This window comes from Perna viridis, chromosome 4, assembly GCF_037379345.1.
Source record: "Perna viridis isolate PV_CMFRI_1.1 ecotype Kerala chromosome 4, ASM3737934v1, whole genome shotgun sequence".
NCBI lineage: Eukaryota > Metazoa > Mollusca > Bivalvia > Mytilida > Mytilidae > Perna > Perna viridis.
The window spans coordinates 10,247,591-10,271,064 of NC_142448.1; the positions used below are offsets into that span (position 1 = coordinate 10,247,591).

A 23,474-nucleotide genomic window follows, 5' to 3' on the forward strand; every position below is an offset into this window, starting at 1 on the left:
TTTTTATGTAAAGCGTTTTCTCGAGTCGAAAGAAGCTTTCATGTATTATTATTGGGGCAATGGCGACATTCATAGACGTCAACCTCGTAAAATATATTTGTGGATGCGGAAAAAAGAAGCCTGTTTGCAAGCTTTATTTATGCAGACATTGTCTTAAAATAAGATGCGGAGACTGTGTACTGCACGAGGTACGAAGTAAGATAATGGCCATTTAATGTTGAAACATTGTAAATTATACTTGACTTCTGACTCACCCAATTAGGGCAATATGACCATAATTTATTGAACAAGTGATGTGGACAGCATCACTACTACAACAGTACGTCCTACCTTACACACACGACCTCCTGGAAAAGCCTCCAAGTGTAAAACACTCATGGAAATTCTTTGTCTACAAAGCCACCAACACTGGCAACAGCTACTAGGAGTAGGAATCAAAGTTGAAACAAATGTTGCATTTAAGTCTGGCAAAGAGCTCCCTGAAGTACCTTAACATACATGTAGCCAAAGCTACATGAAGTATGGGAAACAGTGGGAAATGAGAAAAAAGGCAATTACCAAAGCTACCAGTACCATCAAGTGCTGCTTTTTACTGGGGGCATACATTTTGGGCAGTGGCTCCTCATCCACGCTTTTGCATACTTGTGAACCTACCGGCGGTAGTTCAGTTCTTCCGGAATTAGAACCTTCCTACCGTTCTACTGTTGAAACAAAAAATCTACCACTTTCCAAACATTATACCGTAAACAAATTTTGGACGCCATTTTTTGTATTTACTAAAAGAAAAAAACTGAGAGAATTGAATAAAGACATTTTCGGTTGATCTCGGGTAGACAGGTGAACTGTCAATTACCATTAATTAGGGTCTTAAACAGTAATTTAGGGCTTTAGTGGTTATCGACGAGACGTAATTTAAAAGATGTGTGATAACTATATAACAACAGGAGATGATTGAGAATTATCCAAAGTTTTAGTGGCACAAGCTTAATTGATTAAACAATTTATTACCGACGATTGGGACTGGTGTAAATATTGATGCGGGACATATGATCTTTTGATGGTTATGGAAACGTTGACCATGCATTCACTGAAAATGACTCGAAGTATGGCTTGTTTTTTATCCAAGTCAGTAGAGGAATTAAGTGAATTTTTCTATTTGGAGCACTCTCATGATCATCAAACGGTAAAATGCCAAAATGTAATATTTCATCTTCAGCACCTCCTGCCAAGAAAGCAAAGTACTGTTTCAAATTCAATGCTGTGTGGAAGTCAAAGTTAAAGTGGTACCAAGCCAGTAATGACTCTTTGAAATGAAATCATTTTGATGCATATTTATGCAATAGTAGCAATTGCACGTAGTGACAATTTTTAAATGAAAATTATTTAATTAATTATAGTAGATATATCCAAGGAGCTATATAAATCCTTGATATATTGAATTGTCAATAATAAATAAAATCATTAAAATGTCAAAGTGTTACTCCATCAAAAAGGTCTTTCTATCTACTTAAATAAAATAGAGTATTCAGCATTTTTTCTGATGGAAACTGACTCAAAACAAGGTTTTCCATAAGTTTCACATATATTTGACTTGTTATGCTGCGAAAGAAAACGGCGATAAAAAACCTCCAGTTTTCAAACCAAATCTCCAGCTGAAAAATGACAAATCTTCAGTTTTGAAGGAATGACTTTATCACATGTATGCTTTTGTGGATGGGGAGACTCTTCAGGCTTATTGTCCACACATCCGGTTTGCACCAATAACATACAGATTCATGACGGAAACTCCCATTTGTTACGGAAATATTGTCTTAACTTATCCCCAAAGTGTATGACAATTAATGGGTTCGCGAAATGTACTCACATTTGATAAACTGGACAGTTTTCTATTTGTGCTATATAATAGTCAAGCTGCATATTTGATAATGGGAGCAAGCCCCTGTGCTTGAGAATGGAAGGATTTTATGTTGTTCAGACCAAGGAGTTGAATACTGATAAATCCTTGGTCAGACTCAGAAGTTACGATGACTGGTGCCAAAGTCAATGCATCTTCTTCACCAGATGCTTCAAAAAAATTGTAATAAAATCTTGGACAAAAATGTTAATAATCCCATGTGTTAAAAAGTACTTCAGTGCTAACACATAGGATCTTCTTAAAATTTTAGTTTCTACAAAGAAGGTCCAGTGTGAATTGAAATGTTTAACATGTAACACTAATATAAGGAGAAATTGTCTGACCAGGACTCTCTAGCTTGTGATTGCTGTTTGGAATAGCAGCATTATGATTTAATATGTGCCAAACTGAATCATGTGCAAAACAATCTTTCTGGATGTGCATACCTTGGGCTGACATTTCCATCACAGTGGGATTGTATCTTTGACATATACACCATACCTATTCTCGTTATATTTGTTTAAAATAATCTTTCATTTTTGTCAAATGTGTATTTTTTCTTAATTCTGAATGATTTTTAATTGATATTTGTTACATCAGATACATTTTGAAAACTTTTATTGTATTTGTATCATTTCGTATATATTTGCATAAAATGAATTTCTCATTATTTCCACATTACTAACGTACACATAAATAAAGCATTTCCATCACAATTCTGTATGTAATTGACTCAAATTCGATGTGTGGACGATTAGCCTGTAGAGATTTCCCGTCCTCAAATGCCTGGACAAGCAGCCAGATGTTATAGTCCATGAAACATAATTCAATCAATACCAAGTAGACACAACCAGTACATTATGAAATGCTTGAATTGAAGACAGATGTCACTTTCTGATCTCATGTCTAGACCAACAGAGGAATCCATTCATACAACTGATGAAAGCCAATTCATGAATAGGGCCATATCTTCCTTAAGAAGATGTTGAGAACTTTCTTGACAGCGAAAATGTAAACCTTCCAGATGAAGGGAAAACTTATTAAAAAGAACATCCTTTATAGACAACAGGATACTGATATTGCAGATACATGGACTACATGACTGGGTGTCCATATCTCAAAGAAGACTCTGATTTTAATTATAATTGTATTTTATTTTTACAGTTTTGCCATTTTATGTGCAAGGTCTAATGCACAGTTCTCCAGCCAGTGGAGGATTATAATGAACAACAACAATGATGGTAGAACCCACTGTTTGGTGTCTAACCTTACTGTACTGTCCCCATGTGCTATTTGGATTATCTTCTTTCTTCTGCATTTGTGTATAAAACAATACAATAATAATTGTTATAACTGTTTGAACAATTATTACTTGGAAACAGAAGTGCATATAAAAAGTACATGTAGTAAGCAAGGTTCAAAAGTACTAAGGACCCATACAACATAAATTCTACCCCTACTCTGTGTCTGTGATTTATCTTGATGCTTTTTCCCTCTTTTGTGTACAGCATGAAGTCAATGCTCTAATGATTACAATACACATAACTGTATGTAGAAGGTACAAATATATGATCAGTGGTCAGTATGCAGATTATCTCTGCCATGATCACATCAGAAGTTCAAGAGGCAAATGAATTCATTATTTCTTTTTTTTAGAAGATCTTGTTTCAAATTAACTAGAACTTTCTTGTACATATTCCAGTTTAGCTTGGGTCAAGGCATTTAGGCACAAAAATACTGGATGTTTTAATATTTAAAACGTCCGTATATATAAACGAAGTGTACAAGTACAATGTTCAGCGAGGAGTGGGTTGGATTTGATTCGAACATTTGTATAAATCTATGATATGATGTGTGCAGAAAGTAATTTGTGTCAAAAAAATTATCACTATAAGCAAGAATGCTTACAATGTTGTTACATTAATTTTAACTGCTTCAATATTGAGGTACATAGTACATATACCTTTGAATTTTCTTTTTAAGGGAACAAAAGGAACTTCTATGCATGCAGTTAATGTATTCTTATCTTAGTTAAGTTACAATTTTTGCATTCGTGAAAAGAATCATTTTTTCATTTTTCACTGTTCTAGTTTTCAATTCAAAATTCTGACATAGGGAAAAAAGAAAGATGGGTAATTATATGCTTTTAGTGTGACTGTTTATTGAATAATTGACTTAGTTTTTTCTATTTTCTTTTTTTTTTTGTAGGTGGACACTCCCTACTGCCCGAACTGTCTAGAGAATATGCCTGCTGCTGAGGCCAAATTGAAAAGGAACAGGTAAGAGTGACTCTGTTAAGGCTACTGTATGTATTGATGAGACTAGCAGTAACTAATATTGGACTATTGGTATTTATTGAACTTAAAAACGTTAATATGTAAAATTTTGCATTTTAATTGAGGGATACTCACAATACTGAGGATTTCATCTTCCAGATGTAAACATGATAAAGATGTATTTTATACAGAATATATGCTTTAAGAAATAAAAAACAGTCACAATACTTCTATGTTAAGTCAAGTATTATGTCATGTTAGTTTAGACTGAATCTTTCTGATTAATGCTGATTACAGATGTAGCAATTGTTTTGACTGCCCAAACTGTGGTCATACTTTAACAACCCGTGCCACAAGCCATGCCGTATCAAATCCTGAGGACCCCCAGAAATCCACACCCAAGAAGATGTATTATATGGCATGTGGATTCTGTAGATGGACTACCAGAGATGTTGGTATAACTGACAAACCTGCTGGTATGTCATAGTCTTCTTTGCTTTGACTTCACTGGCCAAATAGGAACAGTTAATTGAAATATTTTGTCTTACATAAATATAAAACATGGGTGTTAATAGAGGTACATGTATAAGAACACTTGGTTGCACCATTATTAGTTTGATGAAATGATAATTGAACAAGATTGCCATGGCATGCTTTACATGTTTTTATACTGGGATCACACCATCATCATCCTTTGACACTTAATGTCTGTTCAGTAACTTGAGTATTAGTATACAGATCTGTATAAAATTGTACCACAAGGTTTCATATCATGAAAGGAAAGTTGGAATTTAATTTTTGGGGGTGTTACTTGAACCAATTAGGGATGGGGCTAAAAAAGGGGCCAGAATCAAGCATTTTCATTATGTTTTGACAATAACTTAAATAAATGTGACAGGATCTTTCAAGGTGTCATACCACAAATGGAAGGCTGAGATTGATTTTTGGGGTTGGGACTTGAACCATTTACGAAAGTGGCCGAAGACAAGCATTTTTATTATGTGCAGATAATAACTTGATTAATCCCGAATGGATCTTTTTGAAATGTACATGTAGCACAAAGTGTCATACTACAGAAGGAAGAATTGGATTGGCACTCAATCAGTTTAGGAATTAGAGGAAAAACAGGGGAGAGAAGAAAAAACTTTTTTATGTTTGGAGAATAACATGATTTAAAGTGTCAGTGGATTTCTCTGAAATTGTACTAAAGGGGTAAAATAACTGTGCATGGTATTTCATTGTGACTTGGAGTTATCCTTCTTTGAATTTTCATTATCTGGCTCTCCTTTCACATATATTGATTATAGTAATGTCTATGATATTGTTCCACAATGGTCAGACTTAGGTTGATTTTGGTGGTAAAGACTTGAACTTAGGGACCAGAATCATGCATTTTCTTGTTATCCAGACAGTAACTTGACTATTATTGAATGAATCCCTTTGAAATTGTATTACAGGGTCCCATAAAAGTAAAGGTAGACTGGGATTGATTTTGTGGGAATTAGGGGCCAAAAAGGACTTGAAACATGTCCATATTCATGTAGTAACTTCAGTAAAAGTGAATGGATCACTTATAAATTTTACTATTTGGTGCCATACCACAAAAAAAAATTGGCATTGACTTTTGGAGTTTGGAGTTGAACGAAGTATGAATAAGGGGCAACAAAGGTGCCAGAAACAAGATTTCCTGGTTTCTTGGCAATAACCTAGTGAAAGGGAATGAATTGATTTGGATTTGCACCGCAATGTGCCATTTTTGGAATTTATTTTGCAGGCTTTGACTTGAACCATTTAGGAATAAGGACCAAAAAGTGACAACTTTATAAGTTCAAATTTATATGTATGAGTCAAGTTCTGTCAAGTTTGATTAGTCTATCTAACTGTTTATAGGGTTCAGCCTTTGCAGTATATCAAGCTGCACCATGTAAAGCATTCTATTTTTGGTTTAAGATATTGTTTACAACAGTAACTTGTGTGTCTATTATTAGAATTATTAATTTCCATACTTCTGTTTTATTGGTTCATTTCAAATACTTTTTTAGCCAGTGGAAATTGGGAAGACCAAGAAAACACAAATCAGAAAAGGGTAAGATTTATGTACCCCAGGCATATTTTTAAATGGTTGTCATTTTTCATGACATTTTTGTATAATATAAAGACACAAATCTAATCAGAAATTTCTTTAAATAATTATAATATTGCAAATATATAATTTAAAGTAGAGCTTGTAACTTTCTTTGCATCACTTTAAGATTAATCAAAATAATGTACAATGTTTTCCCTCCCAATGTTTCAATATGAAAGAGGGACAGCAACATAGTGGTTTACATTCATCATGATTTAAAAGACTCAGTCAAACCATGACATATTATACAAAATGAACATCATATGTGTATGAATAACTCACATTTAATCCACAAAAATAAAGATCCAAGTAACTAATAAAGTGTTGTGGTACCACATATATGTAAGTAATTTAATTCTTATTTTGTATTTTCTAGATTGTTTCATTGCTTGAGACATACCAGCAAATAGCACAGAAGGAGAAAGCAGAGAAAGAAAGGAAGAAATATGTGAGAAGGAGAAGTTACCTAACCTATGCTGTAAGTATAACTATATAAACAATAATAATTGTTAATAAGTCTTTGTCAAACCAAAAATAAACTACTGACAAGCAAGTATATCTTGAACAGAAAAAAAGCACTACTGATAAACAAGTCTACATTGAACTGAAAAAAGAACTACTGACAAACATTCTACATTGAACTAAAAATGTGAATAAGTGATTAACAAAATCTACATTGAACTGAAAATTAGAATCACTGGACAAAATTCTGCCAATGGCTAAAACTAAAAGCCACTGGTAGATGGCTGGAAGACAGGTTCATTATTTCATAGGAAAACCATGAATATTTTTGTCAGTTTACTGTTTACATCAGGTACACAAAGAATTGAGAACGATAACGAACAATGCAATGCTAAGGTGGTATTGTATTGGAAAATGTTGTTCATCTTTCTGATATTACAAAATGAGCAGAAATTCTGATATTTACAAATTTTGCTACATTTTATTCACCAAAGATTTATTATTATAGGCTAGTATGGATAAGTATGGTCTTGTATCAGTTGCAGCAAAGAGGAAAGGTCTACTTGCTGCCAATGCTTCTACTGGGTAGGTTAGAATACTGTGTATATTGAATGCTTACAGCTTGGTCTCCATCATCATCTCTGAGTCAAAATGTCTGTCCTATGGGCAGCCTATGCTTCATGATAATGAACATTTTATTGTTATTTCCCCATTTGCAAAGTGGAGGTGTATAGTGATGGGGGCATGCATCCTGTTGTCTATACTTCCTTTCGTTATGTAAGGGAGGGAACCTGGTGAAACTTTCACATAATCTCAATTACCTATTCCCATTGTGTTTCTCCTATTTTAGATTCTGAAATAAATCGATTTGGGGTTTCACCTAGCAAAATATGGACCTTGTCTTTTATGAATATGGGGACATGGGGACCCATCTCTTATACCTTACTTCTACACTGCTGATTGGATTTGATGAAACGTTCCCAGAATCTTTATTATGTGTTCCTATTTTGCACGTTCTATTTGAGATTTTGATCCAAATAAATTTGAAGGTCAAAAGTGGCATGACATCAAATGGGAGATGAGGGGTATCAGTTTAGTGAGCATTGCTCACAGTTTTTCTACTTAACTATTATGTTTCTATCATTGAAAATCTGTAGATTCACTGATAGTTTATTTATGTGACCACAAATAATTTGTTGTTGTATAATGTCATTATTGTTGTCGTCAATAGAATTTGGTTTCCAGACAATAACTTGGATATGAGTATAGTGATCTCAATGAAATTCTACCACAAGTTCACATCCCACAAATAGAAGGATGGAAGTAACTGCGGAATATAGCCCTATTTTTCTAGCCTTCTGCCAAGACTTAATACTGGCAGGTGTCCATACCATCTACATCACTTGTGGGTTTATGAAAGAGAAATTCACAATTTACTCATTTGATGAAATGAATGAAAAAACAGATTTCATATGACCTTCTCTAAACTAGAGAAGAAGGATAATTTTAATCTGGCTTGATAGATATATGTGTCTTTCTAGATCTAAAGATGAAGAACCAGTTATATCTCCTATACAACCTGCGGAAACTGTGACAACTTTTGTTCCCTTAGAGGATGAAGTCTACACACAAGAACTCAATTTGGAAAATAGTAAGAATTTGAATTGCAGTTCATTAAAGTATTTAATTTATTTTTCATTTTAATATTTAAATACTGAAAGGTAATCTTAGTCCAATTTTTTTCTCCTTGTTTTTAACTTAACCCTGTATGACGAGATACTTAATTATATATAAATGCATTATTATATTTTATAATAATACCATTTCAGTGGCTGGCATTAGCCAAAGACATGCTGCCCCTGAGTTCCAGCCCTGTGAAATGACAGATTTATTTCCCTTACATAAGCATTTGTTAATTAGGAGATCACTTAGATGTAAAGTAAGTTTATTTACTAGAATTTAGACACTCTTGAACGTAATGTCAAGTTTTCTTGTTTGTTGATTTCATTTTTTACAATATCTTTCTAGAGTTTGTTTTACTTACATTTGTGTTCCAATTGCAGGCTTATTGAGTATTCATATGAAAATACTTGCATCCTTCCGTAGTTTATAATTCTGACATCAAGAACACACTAGTAGTAACCCATTACCTGTAACCCTTCGAAATAAATATTACTTTTTAATTCAAGGAGTCATGGGTTAAATGTTAATTTTTTGGAGTAGCAACCATAAATGACATGTTGCATTTACTCTAAGTTAGGCATCAGATACAACCCAGAACTTGTTAATTAGTGATTACCTATAGTAAGAGGAAAACAAAAGGGCCTGGAATTGTTTAAGTTTCAATCTCACCATGGTCTCATACATATTTTCTATCAAGTTTTATCTGTCGTTATGTCATGTGAATTCATTATTTCGGTAGTATAGTCATTGTATTGGATCCACCAGAACTAATTTATTGTTCATATTTAATATGTGTTTTACTTGTGATTTCAGCACTGTGAGCATAACTTGAGCAAGCCAGAGTTTAATATGTGTCCTACTTGTGATTTCAGCACTGTGAGCATAACTTGAGCAAGCCAGTTTAATGTGTCCTACTTGTGATTTCAGCACTGTGAGCATAACTTGAGCAAGCCAGAGTTTAATATGTGTCCTACTTGTGATTTCAGCACTGTGAGCATAACTTGAGTAAGCCAGAGTTTAATATGTGTCCTACTTGTGATTTCAGCACTGTGAGCATAACTTGAGCAAGCCAGAGTTTAATCCTGTTTCCATTAAGTTTAAGATTCAACTGATTGCAATGTAAGTTAATGGTTTCATATGTATACAGCAGTCGTAATTGATTTAAAAATGAAATTGTATGGGGAAATTTTGTTCTGTCAGATATTTCATTACATGTTTTCATCGAGCTTGTGTTCTTAATAAAGATAAAAATAGTCCAGATAATTTGCACATGCTAATCAAAATACTGCATTTTCTTATATTGTTATTATACGACCACAAGTTTTTTGCGGTTGTATAATGGTATCATGCTATCATCGTCCATAGACACTTACATGTCCACTCGATAACTTGAGTATAACTGTATATAGAAATTATATCATAAGGTGCCATACAACAACAGGAATTCTGGGATTGATTTTTGGGGTTGAGACTTGAACTGTTTAGGAATTAGGGGACAAAAAGTGCCAGAAACAGGCATTTTTATTCTGTGCTTTCAATAATTTGAGTATGAGTGTATAGATCTGTATGAAATTACCCCACAGGGTGCCATACCACAGAAAGAATGCTCGGGCTTGATTTTTGGAGGTTGTGACTTGAACAGTTCCGGAATTAGGGTCAATAAAAAAATTTCCTGATATTATTTGGACAATAACATGAACTCAAGTGAATGGATCTCTTAGATATTGAATGACATTGTGCCATACTGCCAAAGGAAGGATTAGATAGGATTTTGGAGCTATGACATGAACTATTTTGGAATGAGGGGCCAGATAAATGCATTTTTTTTTTTTGGACAGTAACTTGCATTAATATGAATGGATCTATTTTAAATTTTGCAACAATGTGTCATTGCACAAAAAAGAGAGTTTGAATTGAATTTGGGGCTTACGACTTGAACTGTTAAAGAATGAGGGGCTTTAAAGGGACAAGAAACCAAACATTTATTAAGTTTAGACAATGCATTACTTGATAGAAACTCTTTGAAATTATAACATAAGGTGCCACACCACCAAAGGAAGGCCAGGATCTTTTTTTTTTTTTTTTTTTTTTTTTTTGGGGGGGGGGTGACAACAATATCCAAATGAGGGGCCCATAAAGGGCCAAAAACAAGTATTTTTCTGATGTCCTGACAATAATTTAAGATCTTCTTAGAATTATATTGCAAGGTGCCAAGAGGAAGACAAGAATTGATTTTGAGCTATGTTACTTGTATTGATTCGGAATTAGGGACCAAAAAGGGGCCACATCATTTCTTTGCAAATACATATCCTGTGTCAAACATTTTAAAATCTCAGTTCTTATTCAGAGCTGTATTAATTAAGCTTGAATGTTGTATCCATACTTGTTAAATTTAAGCATATGCTCAAATCTTTATCAATAGTAAGTTTTATTATATTGTAATATTTGTCTATGAGATAGGTAAAAATACTTGGATGGAATTTAACAACACACAAATTGTTTTTTTTTTTTAAGTGTTACTAAATATTGTTGTATATTAATTGTTTATTGATTTCTTTCTAGTGAGATGCATGTTAAATAGGTTTCTATTAATTGAATATAAGTGTATTATACTATTACAATTATGCTATGTGGTGAGAAATTAAATGATTTTATTATTGCTACAACCTGCTGAGTAACATATTTATATAAATAAGGAAGGTTCAATGTAATGGTTTTTGGGGACTTACATTTATTATTCTCTTTTCATATGTGGATGTTGGTTTTAGCCTGCCTCATATGAAATTGAAAATTTTTCAAAGTGAATACCCAGAAAGGAAATTATAGTTTGATAAATTTGTCCATTTAATTGTATTATTTCTCGGCTTCTATTGAAGGTAACACTTAGATGTTTGGTACATTACTTTTGCATGGTGACTTGTACTAGGTCTTTCCTTTTAAGGTTCCTTGCTCATCTTTTCCCTGTTTTCTGATCAACCTCATAATTTGTTGGACGGTACATTATGGAAATTTCTTAATACATGTAGGTTTCTCAGCTTCTGTATCAGGAAATGCTGAGATATTTGGTATATTGATTTTGCATGATGACTTGTACCATGTCTCCCCTTTTCAGGTTCCTCACTCATTCAATTCTGTTAACTATTCCAGGTTGAGTTGGTGTATTCTCAACACGACCTTTCATACACTCAATACGACCTTACATACAACCTCTTGTTTAATTTTTAATTATTGATTTTGGGTCAAATTAGGGAAATGCTTAAATAGAAATTTTGAAGTTTCAGTGAACAGTTTTAATCTGTATCCTAATCTTATTCTGTGTCAAACGTTTAACTCTGAACAGAATTAAGCTGGAATGTTGTGTCCATATTTGCCCAAACTCTTCAGGGTTGACCACTGCAGTTGTATCAAGCTGCGCCCTGCACAGCATTTTATTTTTATGCATCTCATACATATTTTGATTAATAATTTCATTATACCATACAGGAGCCATATTCCAGAAATCAGGATATTTACAGCACCAGAATTGCTCTTTGATAAGGTAAACTATTGGCGTCTTGTTTGAACTTGAATACCGTAGACATAGATGCCTATAGTGCTAATGAATTATCCATTAAGTTTTGATTTCATTTTGTATTAAAGTACCACCTCTGTAAATAAACTTAATTTTATGATTTTACTGGAAGAATCATTTCAAATGAAGTTTAAAACCGTGGAGTTGTTTTTGTATTGAATATTAACTTCTCACTATATTTTTCCCTGCGACAATTGTTAGTTGTTAATAAAATTTATTGTGATTTACCCAAACTATTTTCACTGAGAGACCATTTTGGTGTTCAAGTGGTTGTGTGGTCACTTTAGGCAATGAGGCAGTTATTTCAATCCATGGTCATATCATACATAGACTGTTGAATTATCTTCTCTAAGTAGATGGTGATTTTTTGGAAGGAAGATGACATATTTTCATTATACCCCCGCTTGAAAAGTGATCATAGTGTCCTTTCATTCGTCAGTCCATTGGTCCATCTTCAGTTCTATTAATCTGCAACTCCTCTGAAATTGCTGAATGGACTGATGAAATTTTCACAGATTTATTACATGATGTCACTGTGCACCTCCTATTTTGCTTTTCCATCTGACTGACTTTTCAGGTTTTCTGATGCAAAATATGGACTTTGTCATACAACTGAAACTGCTGAATGGAATTTGATTTAACATTCATATTTTTTTAGCTCACTTGGCCAAAGGCCATGTGAGCTTTTGCCATCACTTGGCGTCCGTCGTCCGTCTGTCCGTCGTCCGTCCGTCCGTCGTCCGTCCGTAAACTTTTACATTTCAATCTTCTTCTCGGAAACCGCTTGACCAAATTAAACAAAACTTGACACAAATGTTCACTGATATGAGCGAATGAAAGTTTGTGATTTTGGTGCCAATCGGAAATTCAAAATGGCCGCCACCGAGGATCTTAGTTTAACATTGGACCCTATGGGAAAAACATGTAAACATCTTCTTCTCGGAAACCACTTGACCAAATTAAACAAAACTTGACACTATTAAATGTTCACTGATATGAGGGGATGAAAGTTTGTGATTTTGGTGGCGATCAGAAATTCAAGATGGCCGCCACCGAGGATCTTAGTTTAACATTGGACCCTATGGGAAAAACATGTAAAAATCTTCTCGGAAACCGCTTGACCAAATTAAACAAAACTTGACACAAATGTTCACTTTTATGAAGGGATGTAAGTTTGTGATTTTGGTGCCAATCGGAAATTCAAAATGGCCGCCACCGAGGATCTTACTTTAACATTGGACCCTATGAGAAAAACATGTAAAAATCTTTTTCTCGGAAACCGCTTGACCAAATGAAACAAAACTGGAAACAAATGATCGTTGGCATGAGGAGATGAAAGCTTGTGATTCTTTTGCCATTTCAAAATGGCTGCCACTGTGGATCTTAACTTAACCAAAGTTTTCCGCTCGAGAAAATATACATCTAGAGGTCGCCACATGATCTTCAACAAGTGGGAAATTTCCTCCATGTAGCAAGCTCTAAATTGCCCCAATAAAAACAAAGTGGATAAATCAGTGAACACAATACTGAGGGGGGCTGGAGGGGGTCTGATCCCGGAATCCCGACTTTATTTTTACTAAATCCCGAAATCCCGAACAACAAAGGAACTTAAAAACTGCTAAAATCCCGATTCCCGGTGGATTTATTTCCCGAAATCCCGGGCTTAATTCTCAGAAATCCCGAAATCCTGAGCTTAAAAACCTCTGATCCCAGCATCCCGAAAAAGGTCCGGCCCTTCCTCAATACTATATCAGTTTATCATTTATGGTAAGAAACTAAAATGTTTTAAAAAAAGACAACTACATGCCAGTGACTATATTTCCTGCCTTGGGACAGGCGCAAACAATATGCAGCGGGGTTAAACTAGTTTTGTTGGATCCAAACCCTCCCCCTCTATACGGTCAAAGGCTAAAATAAATACAAAGTTAGACACACAGTAAAAATCAACCTGAAATACATCCAATTCATTAGAAAAGTACCTCAACAATTATTAACAATAACATAGAAGACAAACAAATGAGGTATAAACAATGAATGCTCGCAGTTACTGAAAGCAAGCTCAGGACACAAATAAGGATGACAAATCTTCAAGCCTCCCAACACAAAAAATATCAGTTACAAAACTTCCAAAGGATTTAGAACTGCAACATCATAGACTATGTTGGTCTAGCAAGAAGTTGTGCAATGACTAAAATGCTAAAATATGAATGATTAAGTTATAATGTAATGATCTAATAAGAGTATCAATATTTTTTTCTACAAAGACAAGATTTAATTATCTGACAACAATGTCGAATTTATATCCTTTATGAATCAGTCTATTTAAATAATTCTTAAGATTTGATGGACATTGTTTGCATTTATGTGCCTTGTAAACTATATTTCCATACAAAACTGGATGTGAAATGCCTAGTTTAATAAGATTAGTTTTTTAGCAAAGTAATCATGTTGGAGGCTAAGAAACGCTGTGTTTTGCAGAAATTTCATGGATTCCGCAAAACAATGGCAATTTCTGCATTTTTAAAGGCCTGGTTCCGGATTTTAGTATGTTGGGGTTGCAAACTATGCATTATGTCCCCTTTCCAACCTGTCCCATGCAATAATTCCTGTTTACCAATGCTTTAAATTGCAAGAAAATCTTCATCTAAGGAAAATTCCTTGTAAATTTACGCAAAATTATATGAAATATTTAGCAAGTAATTAAACCAGGTGAGCGATACAGGCTCACGTGAGCCTCTGGTTTATTACATGATGCCATTGTGCACCACCCCTTTTGTTTTTCCATCTGAATGCTTTAATCACCTATGAGGTGTCCTATATGGTTTTTATCACCAAGTGAGTTTTGCTATATTTTCTTCTTTTTAGCTCACCTGCCCAAAGGCCATGTGAGCTATTGTCAACACTTGGCGTCCGTCGTCATTAACAATTATACAAAACTCTTCTCCTCTGAAACTACTTGACTAATTAAAACAAACTTGGTATGAATGTTCCTTGGGGTATCCTGCATAGAACTGATGTGGGGATTTTTGATTGGTCGAAAAACATGGCCGCTATTACTAAAAATAGAACATAGGGGTCAGACAGTAGTTTTTCACATATATCCCCTAAACCATTAGGTTTAGCTGAATTTTGACTGGGTAAAAGTGTTTAGCATGATGAGATCTATCTCTGATCAAATTTTGATTTTAATCCATTAAGCAATGTTGGAGTTATTGCCCTTTTTCAACAATGTTTGCTATTTTCAATGTTATTTCTTTCAAAAGTCTTCTCCTCTGACACTACTTGACCAATTGAAACCAAACTTGGTATGAATGTTCCGTGGGGTATACTGCATAGAACTGATGTGGGAATTTTTGATTCATCAAAAATCATGGCCACCGTTACTAAAAATAGAACATAGGGGTCAGACAGTAGTTTTTCACATACCGGTATCTATCCAAAACCGTTACGTTTATCCAAATTCTTTCAATAGCTGAAATGATCCATATTATTAGGACTACAATAGTCTTCAGACTCCTTGTAAGAGTTATTGCTCTTAAAAGGGGAAAAATGACTCTTTTTTTAATAGTTTTCAGTCAATATCTTGAAAACTATTATGGATTAAAAGAAACTTTTTCAGTTGTTGTAAAGATCTTGTGATAAGTCCTACCAAAGACTTCTTGAGTCAAAATTGTTGGACAACTTCTTGTTTAATTTATTGCCTTTCAAATTTGAATGGGAGATAACTCCGATTTTGTTACTGCATTCTGTTATCAATTTATATTACGCATCAAATATTCTTTTAGAAGAGGTTTCATATGGTAAATGATTGTCAGTTGTAAACTTAAATTCCTGAAGCCACCTTACATAAAAAAATAAAAATATCTCACGTTTTTTTCTAAACCAATCATTTGTTTCTAAATTTGAATTATTATTTGGTGGAATTTTGCTGGTAGAGTTGGACTAGTACAAAGCAGGAACTACTATTTGGATCCTTTTTTTTAATTGCATGCTGAATTTGCAGGTTAATGTTTTACTACTACATGTATATGAGTAAGAGATATTAATTTATGCTTATTTTTTGTGTGGACCATGAATTTGTGTATGGTCTCCACTAAATACAAATAATGTCAAACTTTACGCAATATTAAAATTTTCCCATCAACCATTATCGTGAGAATTTTGAGTATAATAATAGGCATAAAAAGCATCAAAGTGAATAAGAATAATGAAGAATATATTTAAACATATTTGAAGTAGCTTATTCTAGAGCAATCATTGTGTGTAAGGTTTTTGCTGTCAATCTTTATAACCTAGCTGTTATGCAAGTTCTTCTTTCTTTTTATGTGTGATCTGTCATTATTTAAGATAAAAATTAATCCATTGCAATCAGTTTTTGGTAAGTTTTAGAGTTTGTCAAAGTATGCTTCTGTGGTCCAGATATTTGTAAGATGAAGCTCATTGACCCTGAACAGTCTAAATACCCATATGGTCTTGAACACCAGAAATAACACATGTACATGTATTTTAAAAAAAAGTTTTATGTTTTACTACTTTATTATGTATTACTTGCCAAATATTACATATTTTCTGTTGTATTATCACCTGTTCATGATAATATTACATTATATCATATATACATAGATTAAAATATAACTTTTTTTTGTATATACATTATAAGTGTTAGTTTAAACCCAACGTAATTTACCCTATATCACACCTCTAGACCTATATCTATATCACACCTCTAGACCTATATCACACCCCTAGACCTATATCACATCCCTAGACCTATATCACACCCCTGGACCTATATCACATGTGGCATCAACCCTCAACCTAAATCACACCATGGGACAGTGGCCGTTGATATTTTAACATATAATATTCAGTATATGATTTGATCTATAGTTGCTTGATCCCATTGGATTTTACTTTATCTGTTTAGTTCAGCTAGTAAAGGTATGTGTTACACATGGGTGATTTTCTATGATTAGTTGTAACATGAATCTTCTTTTTTCCTTTGATCTTTTTATGGAATAACATAGAGACGACAAGCATGTACCAAAATGTATGCTCTAAATTGAAGCAACCAAATAATATTGCATGAAAGGTCACATGGGCCTATATAATGCAATGAGGAAACAGCCATGAAATAACCAAAACACTAAAACCAATATTGCATGGGTAAGCTCCGCCTCTTTGGGAAAAGATTACGCCTACAAAAAAGCACACATACAAATGTCAATTTTATTAGGTTTCATATAATAAAATACTAATCTTTAAATCTCTGCAGGTTTTCTTTGCCAGACAGGGAACAAAAAATATAATGTCTACTCATTAATTTAAAGATAGAACCGAAAAAATACACATTTCTTTACTTTTGAAACATATTAGCAAAAAAAAAACAACCCCCAAGTTCAAAAAGACAATTAGCGTAAATCAGTCTAATTCAATTAAAAAATACACACCTGAGAGAGAACTAAATCATCGCTTTCTACATTATCAATGTCAGGCCAATCTGGTAGAGAGAATGCGTCTGCTATATTGCCTACTGTGCGGGTTATTAGATTTTCCCGCCAAACGTTATTTTTTTCTGCACGGACTGTCATGGGCGTGTTATTCATGTTACAAATCATTTATAGCAACGCCTTCCTCGTTAGCCAAATAAACTTCTCACGCTGCGCGTTCGAAAGTTTATTTGTCTAACTCGGAATACTATGCTATAAATATAACTTATTATTGGTCAGCTCTCACCTTAAGAGAGATTTGATATATACAATGGACTTTGCTCACCTTTAGAGAGATTTGATATATACAATGGACTTTGTTTCCAGGAGTGTAAAGTGATATTGACAGTGTGTAACCCTACTGCATACAATACCAATGTTACCTTGATGCCAATGAATGGGGATCAACAGGATGACTTCAGTAATGCTAAGGTATTCTTAAAGTAAAAATCAGTTACGGTAATTAAAACAGTGAAACATATCTTTTACCAGATATTTCCTTTATAACAGTTTCAGTGTATAACAAACCTGTATTAACCAAACACCTGTCTAAACTGAACACCTGTATAACCAAACACCTGTCTAAATGGAACACTGTATAAACCTAACACCTGTCTAAACTGAACACCTGTATAAACCATACACTTGTCTACTTAACACCTGTATAAACTGAACACCTGTCTAAACCAAAAAACCTGTCTACACTGAACATTATATATATATATATATATATACCAAAGACCGGTCTAAACCAAACACGTGTATAAACCAGACACCTGTCTAAATGGAACACTATAAACCAAACACCTGTCTAAACTGAACACCGGTATAAATGTAACACATCTCTAAACTGAATACTTGTATATACCAAACACCTGTATATCCCAAACATGTCTAAACTAAACACCTGTATAAACTAAACACCTGTCTAAACTGAACATCTGTATAAACCAAACACCTATCTAAACTGAACACCTGTCTAAATAGAACACCTGTATAAACCAAACACCTGTCTAAATGGTCCACCTGTATATCCCTAACACCTGTCTAAACTGAACACCTGTCTAAACTGAACATCTGTTTAAATTAAACACCTGTCTAAATAGAACACCTGTATACATGGAGCACCTGTATAAACCAAACACCTGTCTAAATGGAACACCTGTATATCCCAAACACCTGTCTAAACTGAACACTTGTATAAACCAAACACCTGTCTAAATAGAACACCTGTATAAATGGAACACCTGTATAAACCAAACACCTGTCTGAACTTAACACCTGTTTAAACAAAATGCCTTTATAAACTGAACACCTGTATGAATTAAACACCTGTCTAAACTAAACACCTGTTTTAACCAAACATCTGTGTAAACCTGTGTAAGTCTGAATCATTTGTTAAGTTAAAAAGCAGTTCAGTATAGACAGGTCTTACTGTATATGTTTTAACTTATAATGAAGAACAACTTAGAGGTTTTACAAAACATGGTCTTTTGTACATGTGTAAAAGTAAAAAAGGCATGTAAACTGTTAAAAGTATACGTATTTGTATTATTTTAGTTGACTCTACCAAAAAATACAATAGTTGTGACAAGACGTGATGATGCTGCCCTCTATGATGAGAGCAACCAAGAACATGAGGCACAGAAAGATGATGCAAGGTGAAATTAATTATAACGTTTTATTAGGAGATACGGCTTCTAATACGAGTTTCGTTGTTCATAATGATATTTTTTTATGCAAATGCATGTTAATCCAAATAAATCTATTTGAAGAAGACCAAGCTTAAACATATTTACTGTAGGGACATTGTCTCATGGATCTTTAACATATTTACTGTAGGGACATTGTCTCATGGATCTTTAACATATTTACTGTAGGGACATTGTCTCATGGATCTTTCCCCATATTTACTGTAGGGACATTGTCTCATGGATCTTTAACATATTTACTGTAGGGACATTGTCTCATGGATCTTTAACATATTTACTGTAGGGACATTGTCTCATGGATCTTTCCCCATATTTACTGTAGGGACATTGTCTCATGGATCTTTAACATATTTACTGTAGGGATATTGTCTCATGGATCTTTAACATATTTACTGTAGGGACATTGTCTCATGGATCTTTAACATATTTACTGTAGGGACATTGTCTCATGGATCTTTAACATATTTACTGTAGGGACATTGTCTCATGGATCTTTCCCCATATTTACTGTAGGGACATTGTCTCATGGATCTTTAACATATTTACTGTAGGGACATTGTCTCATGGATCTTTAACATATTTACTGTAGGGACATTGTCTCATGGATCTTTCCCCATATTTACTGTAGGGACATTGTCTCATGGATCTTTAACATATTTACTGTAGGGACATTGTCTCATGGATCTTTAACATATTTACTGTAGGGATATTGTCTCATGGATCTTTCCCCATATTTACTGTAGGGACATTGTCTCATGGATCTTTCCCCATATTTACTGTAGGGACATTGTCTCATGGATCTTTCCCCCATATTTGACATTTCTATTAATATGATTTAAGGCTTTGTCTGTGAGGTACATAGCTATTTATGCTATTTGTACACAAATAACATTTGAATTTGCTAATAATACACCCTGTGTGTCTGCATTTAAAGTTCAGTTACTTCCTAACTGCATTCATCATTTCTGACAGAATGATTCTGATCCATTTATGTTTCAGAGTATCTACATAGAAAGGAAACCACTGACCTCTGTCCCTAAAACTCACTATTATTTCTAAGAATTGATTTAACTTCTGAAATATCAACCTTTTATATACTTGTGTTTTAGTGTTATTGCCTTCAGGAAAGCAAACAAAGTTGGTTTCTATGTTAAGGTCAAACCACAAGTGAAGGATGGCGACGTCCATGTAAGTTATAAAGATTAAATATAATAGTTGATGTTCAGTCAGATTTACTTTATTAAAGCTAGCATGTAGTGATACAAATTTTGTTTTTGATAGAGACTTTCATTATGGTTCATGTCTGGTGATCCTGCCAAGACAAGACTTAATGTGAATTAAATTTTGTTGGTGGACAATATTTTTGTGATATGGTTCATTCAAATTTGTCATGTGGATTAAAAATGGACATAATTTTTTAGTAGGTTACAAAATTATATCAGTACTTAAGTATTGATTGCTAACGCTGGAAAATGAAAATTCCAAAAGTACAAAACAATATTCTGTATTCTATATTCATGACTCATTGATCAAGTGAAAGTGAAAAAATATTTCTTATCTGATGCATAACAGTAAAAAATGTTGGTTTCTATAATTCTTCTATTATTTTACATTTTTTTCAAGTTTAGATTACGGTTGTAAGATGAGGTCATACCCACTTGTCTTTACCAAAATTATAATCATAAAATCCAATAAAAACCAGGGCATTGGCCACATCACAGATGATTTGTGATTTAGCAATGCAAAGTCATAATGAGTTAGTGGGAAAATAGAGATTATCTCTCAGACTATTGGTTGTTGTATTTAAAATGTTGATTTTCATTTCAGATAAGTTTTCAAATGAAGCATGACTACCATAATACAGCCATAGCCCTGACAAGTGAGAACCAAGAACCACAAGTTGTCTGGCTGGAGCATAAAGTTTTTGTCAACCTTGGACCACTAAAACAGAAATAGAAATACTCTCAAGTTTTAGATAGAACTTTGAATGTTGTCTGAGCAAGTTCTAATAATATGTGGCTATTATCATTAAAGGCTTCCAGAGATTTAAACATTGTTTTACACATAGGCAATATGATAATGAGAATGCTTATATTCATTCATACCTGCTTGATGGTCATTTATTTATTTATAGATCTTCCTACAGACTTTGTGTTATATGTTAAGGAAAAAGGAAGTAAGTAGACATTTCATGGTGAATGGTATTTCAAAACTCTCTCAAAATTCTATATTTAAAAAAGTTTTGTTTCATTTTATCATACATTTATGATATATTTTTGTTATATATTTATCATCATGCTATATTGTGCAATAATGATGTAGTTTCATAGTCAGAGATCGAATTAATAAGAACATAGGCCATATTAGTAAATTTATCAGGTCATTGATTCTCCTCAAAGAATGTTCTTAGTATCTCACCATATTATGTTTTTTTTTGTCTCAGTTTCTTTATGCTCGTAACAGTGTTAAAGATAATATCTGGATGACTTTTGTGTTATTTGGTCTTGGAATACTATCTCTGTCTTATACTTCGACTTTTAAAAAAATATATTTCTATGGCAGGAGGTGTAATTACATATTTAATGTGCTTTAACATCCTCATTGAAACCCATGCTTTTCAAATTATGTAAGGACCAAAGTACAATCTGTGGTACTTATACTGTAACACCAAGCTTTCAGTATTGTTGTTAGTATTTCACTGATAGGCTTATGACTAGTGTTGTCAGAAATCACCGATTTAGTATCCGTTCATAGGCTTATGACTAGTGTTGTCAGAAATCACTGATTTAGTATCCGTTCATAGGCTTATGACTAGTGTTGTCAGAAATCAGAATTACTGCATTAAAAGTCAAGTAAGATAGTCAACTCCAAGATTATGTTCTGAATTGTTTAATTTTAAAAATGAAGACACTTCAACCTCTTAATGTGGTGACAAAATAGTCAGAGAAAACTATCACAGCAATGATTAAAAGCAGTCATAAAATGACATCAAAATCATTCGATGCTATATATGGAAGAAATAAAGTTTTGGAAAGGTTAAAACTTCGGTCCATCCACTAGTTTTGTTTTTTTTATTACAGACTGCTATTGTGTTATGTTTATCAAAATATACAGTTGCACTTCCCGAATAAGTATGAAAAAAATCAGCTGATAAAATATACCCTGCATTTTATAGAAACAATTGTACACCTATATAGCATGTTGTTGGTCAAGTGTTAAAGACAGGATATTTGACAATAGATTTCTGAAGTAATTTGCTCCATTATGTAAGACTGGTGCCAAAAACCTTTGAGGGTACTACATTGAACCAGAACTACAGCAGCTTTCTTTGATTCAAAGAATTTAAATACTGATTAAGATGTTTTGTGTTAGTGATACAGACTTACCTGATGTTAGTGTGATCAGAATGTTTTATTGATTGTATTTTGGTATGGGTGTAATGTTTACATTATTACATTTAAATTATGAAATGGGATGCTTCATTATGTAATAAACCATTGATAACTGTTGTTCTGTCATATTTCTACATGGATTATTTATTTAGCCTTTGAACTTTTTATATTTAACAGTTTTTATTTTTGACCTTTCCGTAACCACTTTGAAAGAAAGTGTATATTTGATTTTGTTTTATTTATGTATTAAGCCACTGAAAAAGTTAAGAGGATAAGGTTTGTCAGAAAAATACATTTATTTTACTTTCTGAAATTATTGGTGCATTCCTATATTTTGTTTATTTCATGTATATTTTGGTAGATCAGTAATAGCCAGGATTCACTGGTATACATACCTTGTATTAAAGATTTCTAGTTAGCCAAATTTATTAAACCATATTTAGGTAATCCTTACAGAACACCATTAATCTTAACCTAATGATTTTATAGTTAAGTTAGTAAGACAACAAGTATTATTATAGCAGCTGTAATGACTTCCCCTATATAAGTCTAAATAATTGTACAATAAATCTTAATACAGTATCTACATTGAGTAAACTTACCATTTTTATATGACCACAAAGAATATTTTTGGTTGTACATGTATAATGTAAAAACATTTTACATGGTAGGCTTACCTTTAAGCGTTTTGGAGTTAAATGTGTTACTAATTTGACCATGCTCCAAAAAATCAACTTTTTAGCTCACCTGGCCAAAGGCCATGTGGGCTATTGCCATCACTTGGTGTCCGTTGTAGTCGTCGTTAACAATTTTTTCAAAACTCTTCTCCTCTGACACTACGTGACCAATTGGAACCAAACTTGGTATGAA

At 33.4% G+C, this 23,474-nt stretch overlaps 1 protein-coding gene across 1 annotated transcript; it reads left to right on the plus strand.

Moving 5' to 3' along the window:
* The first annotated feature begins 27 nt into the window (after window positions 1–27).
* Window positions 28–22,721, plus strand: LOC148618797 (dynactin subunit 4-like). The gene is made up of 14 exons (XM_088578028.1): window positions 28–188; window positions 4,103–4,173; window positions 4,468–4,646; window positions 6,213–6,256; window positions 6,672–6,773; window positions 7,266–7,342; window positions 8,299–8,408; window positions 8,587–8,696; window positions 9,486–9,559; window positions 11,924–11,978; window positions 17,828–17,932; window positions 19,061–19,161; window positions 20,322–20,400; window positions 21,040–22,721. Exons 1-14 carry the CDS (start codon window positions 60–62, stop codon window positions 21,166–21,168), a joined length of 1,365 nt encoding a protein of 454 aa, XP_088434154.1. The 5' UTR covers window positions 28–59; the 3' UTR covers window positions 21,169–22,721.
* Window positions 22,722–23,474: the final 753 nt, after the last annotated feature.

Excerpts from the sequence above, each read along its gene's own strand:
- LOC148618797 (XM_088578028.1), top strand. The coding sequence starts at position 60 with ATGGCGACATTCATAGACGTCAACCTCGTAAAATATATTTGTGGATGC. Across the intron at positions 9,560-11,923 it reads AAGATTCAACTGATTGCAAT|GAGCCATATTCCAGAAATCA; the intron begins GTAAGTTAATGG and ends TATACCATACAG. Across the intron at positions 19,162-20,321 it reads GCACAGAAAGATGATGCAAG|TGTTATTGCCTTCAGGAAAG; the intron begins GTGAAATTAATT and ends CTTGTGTTTTAG.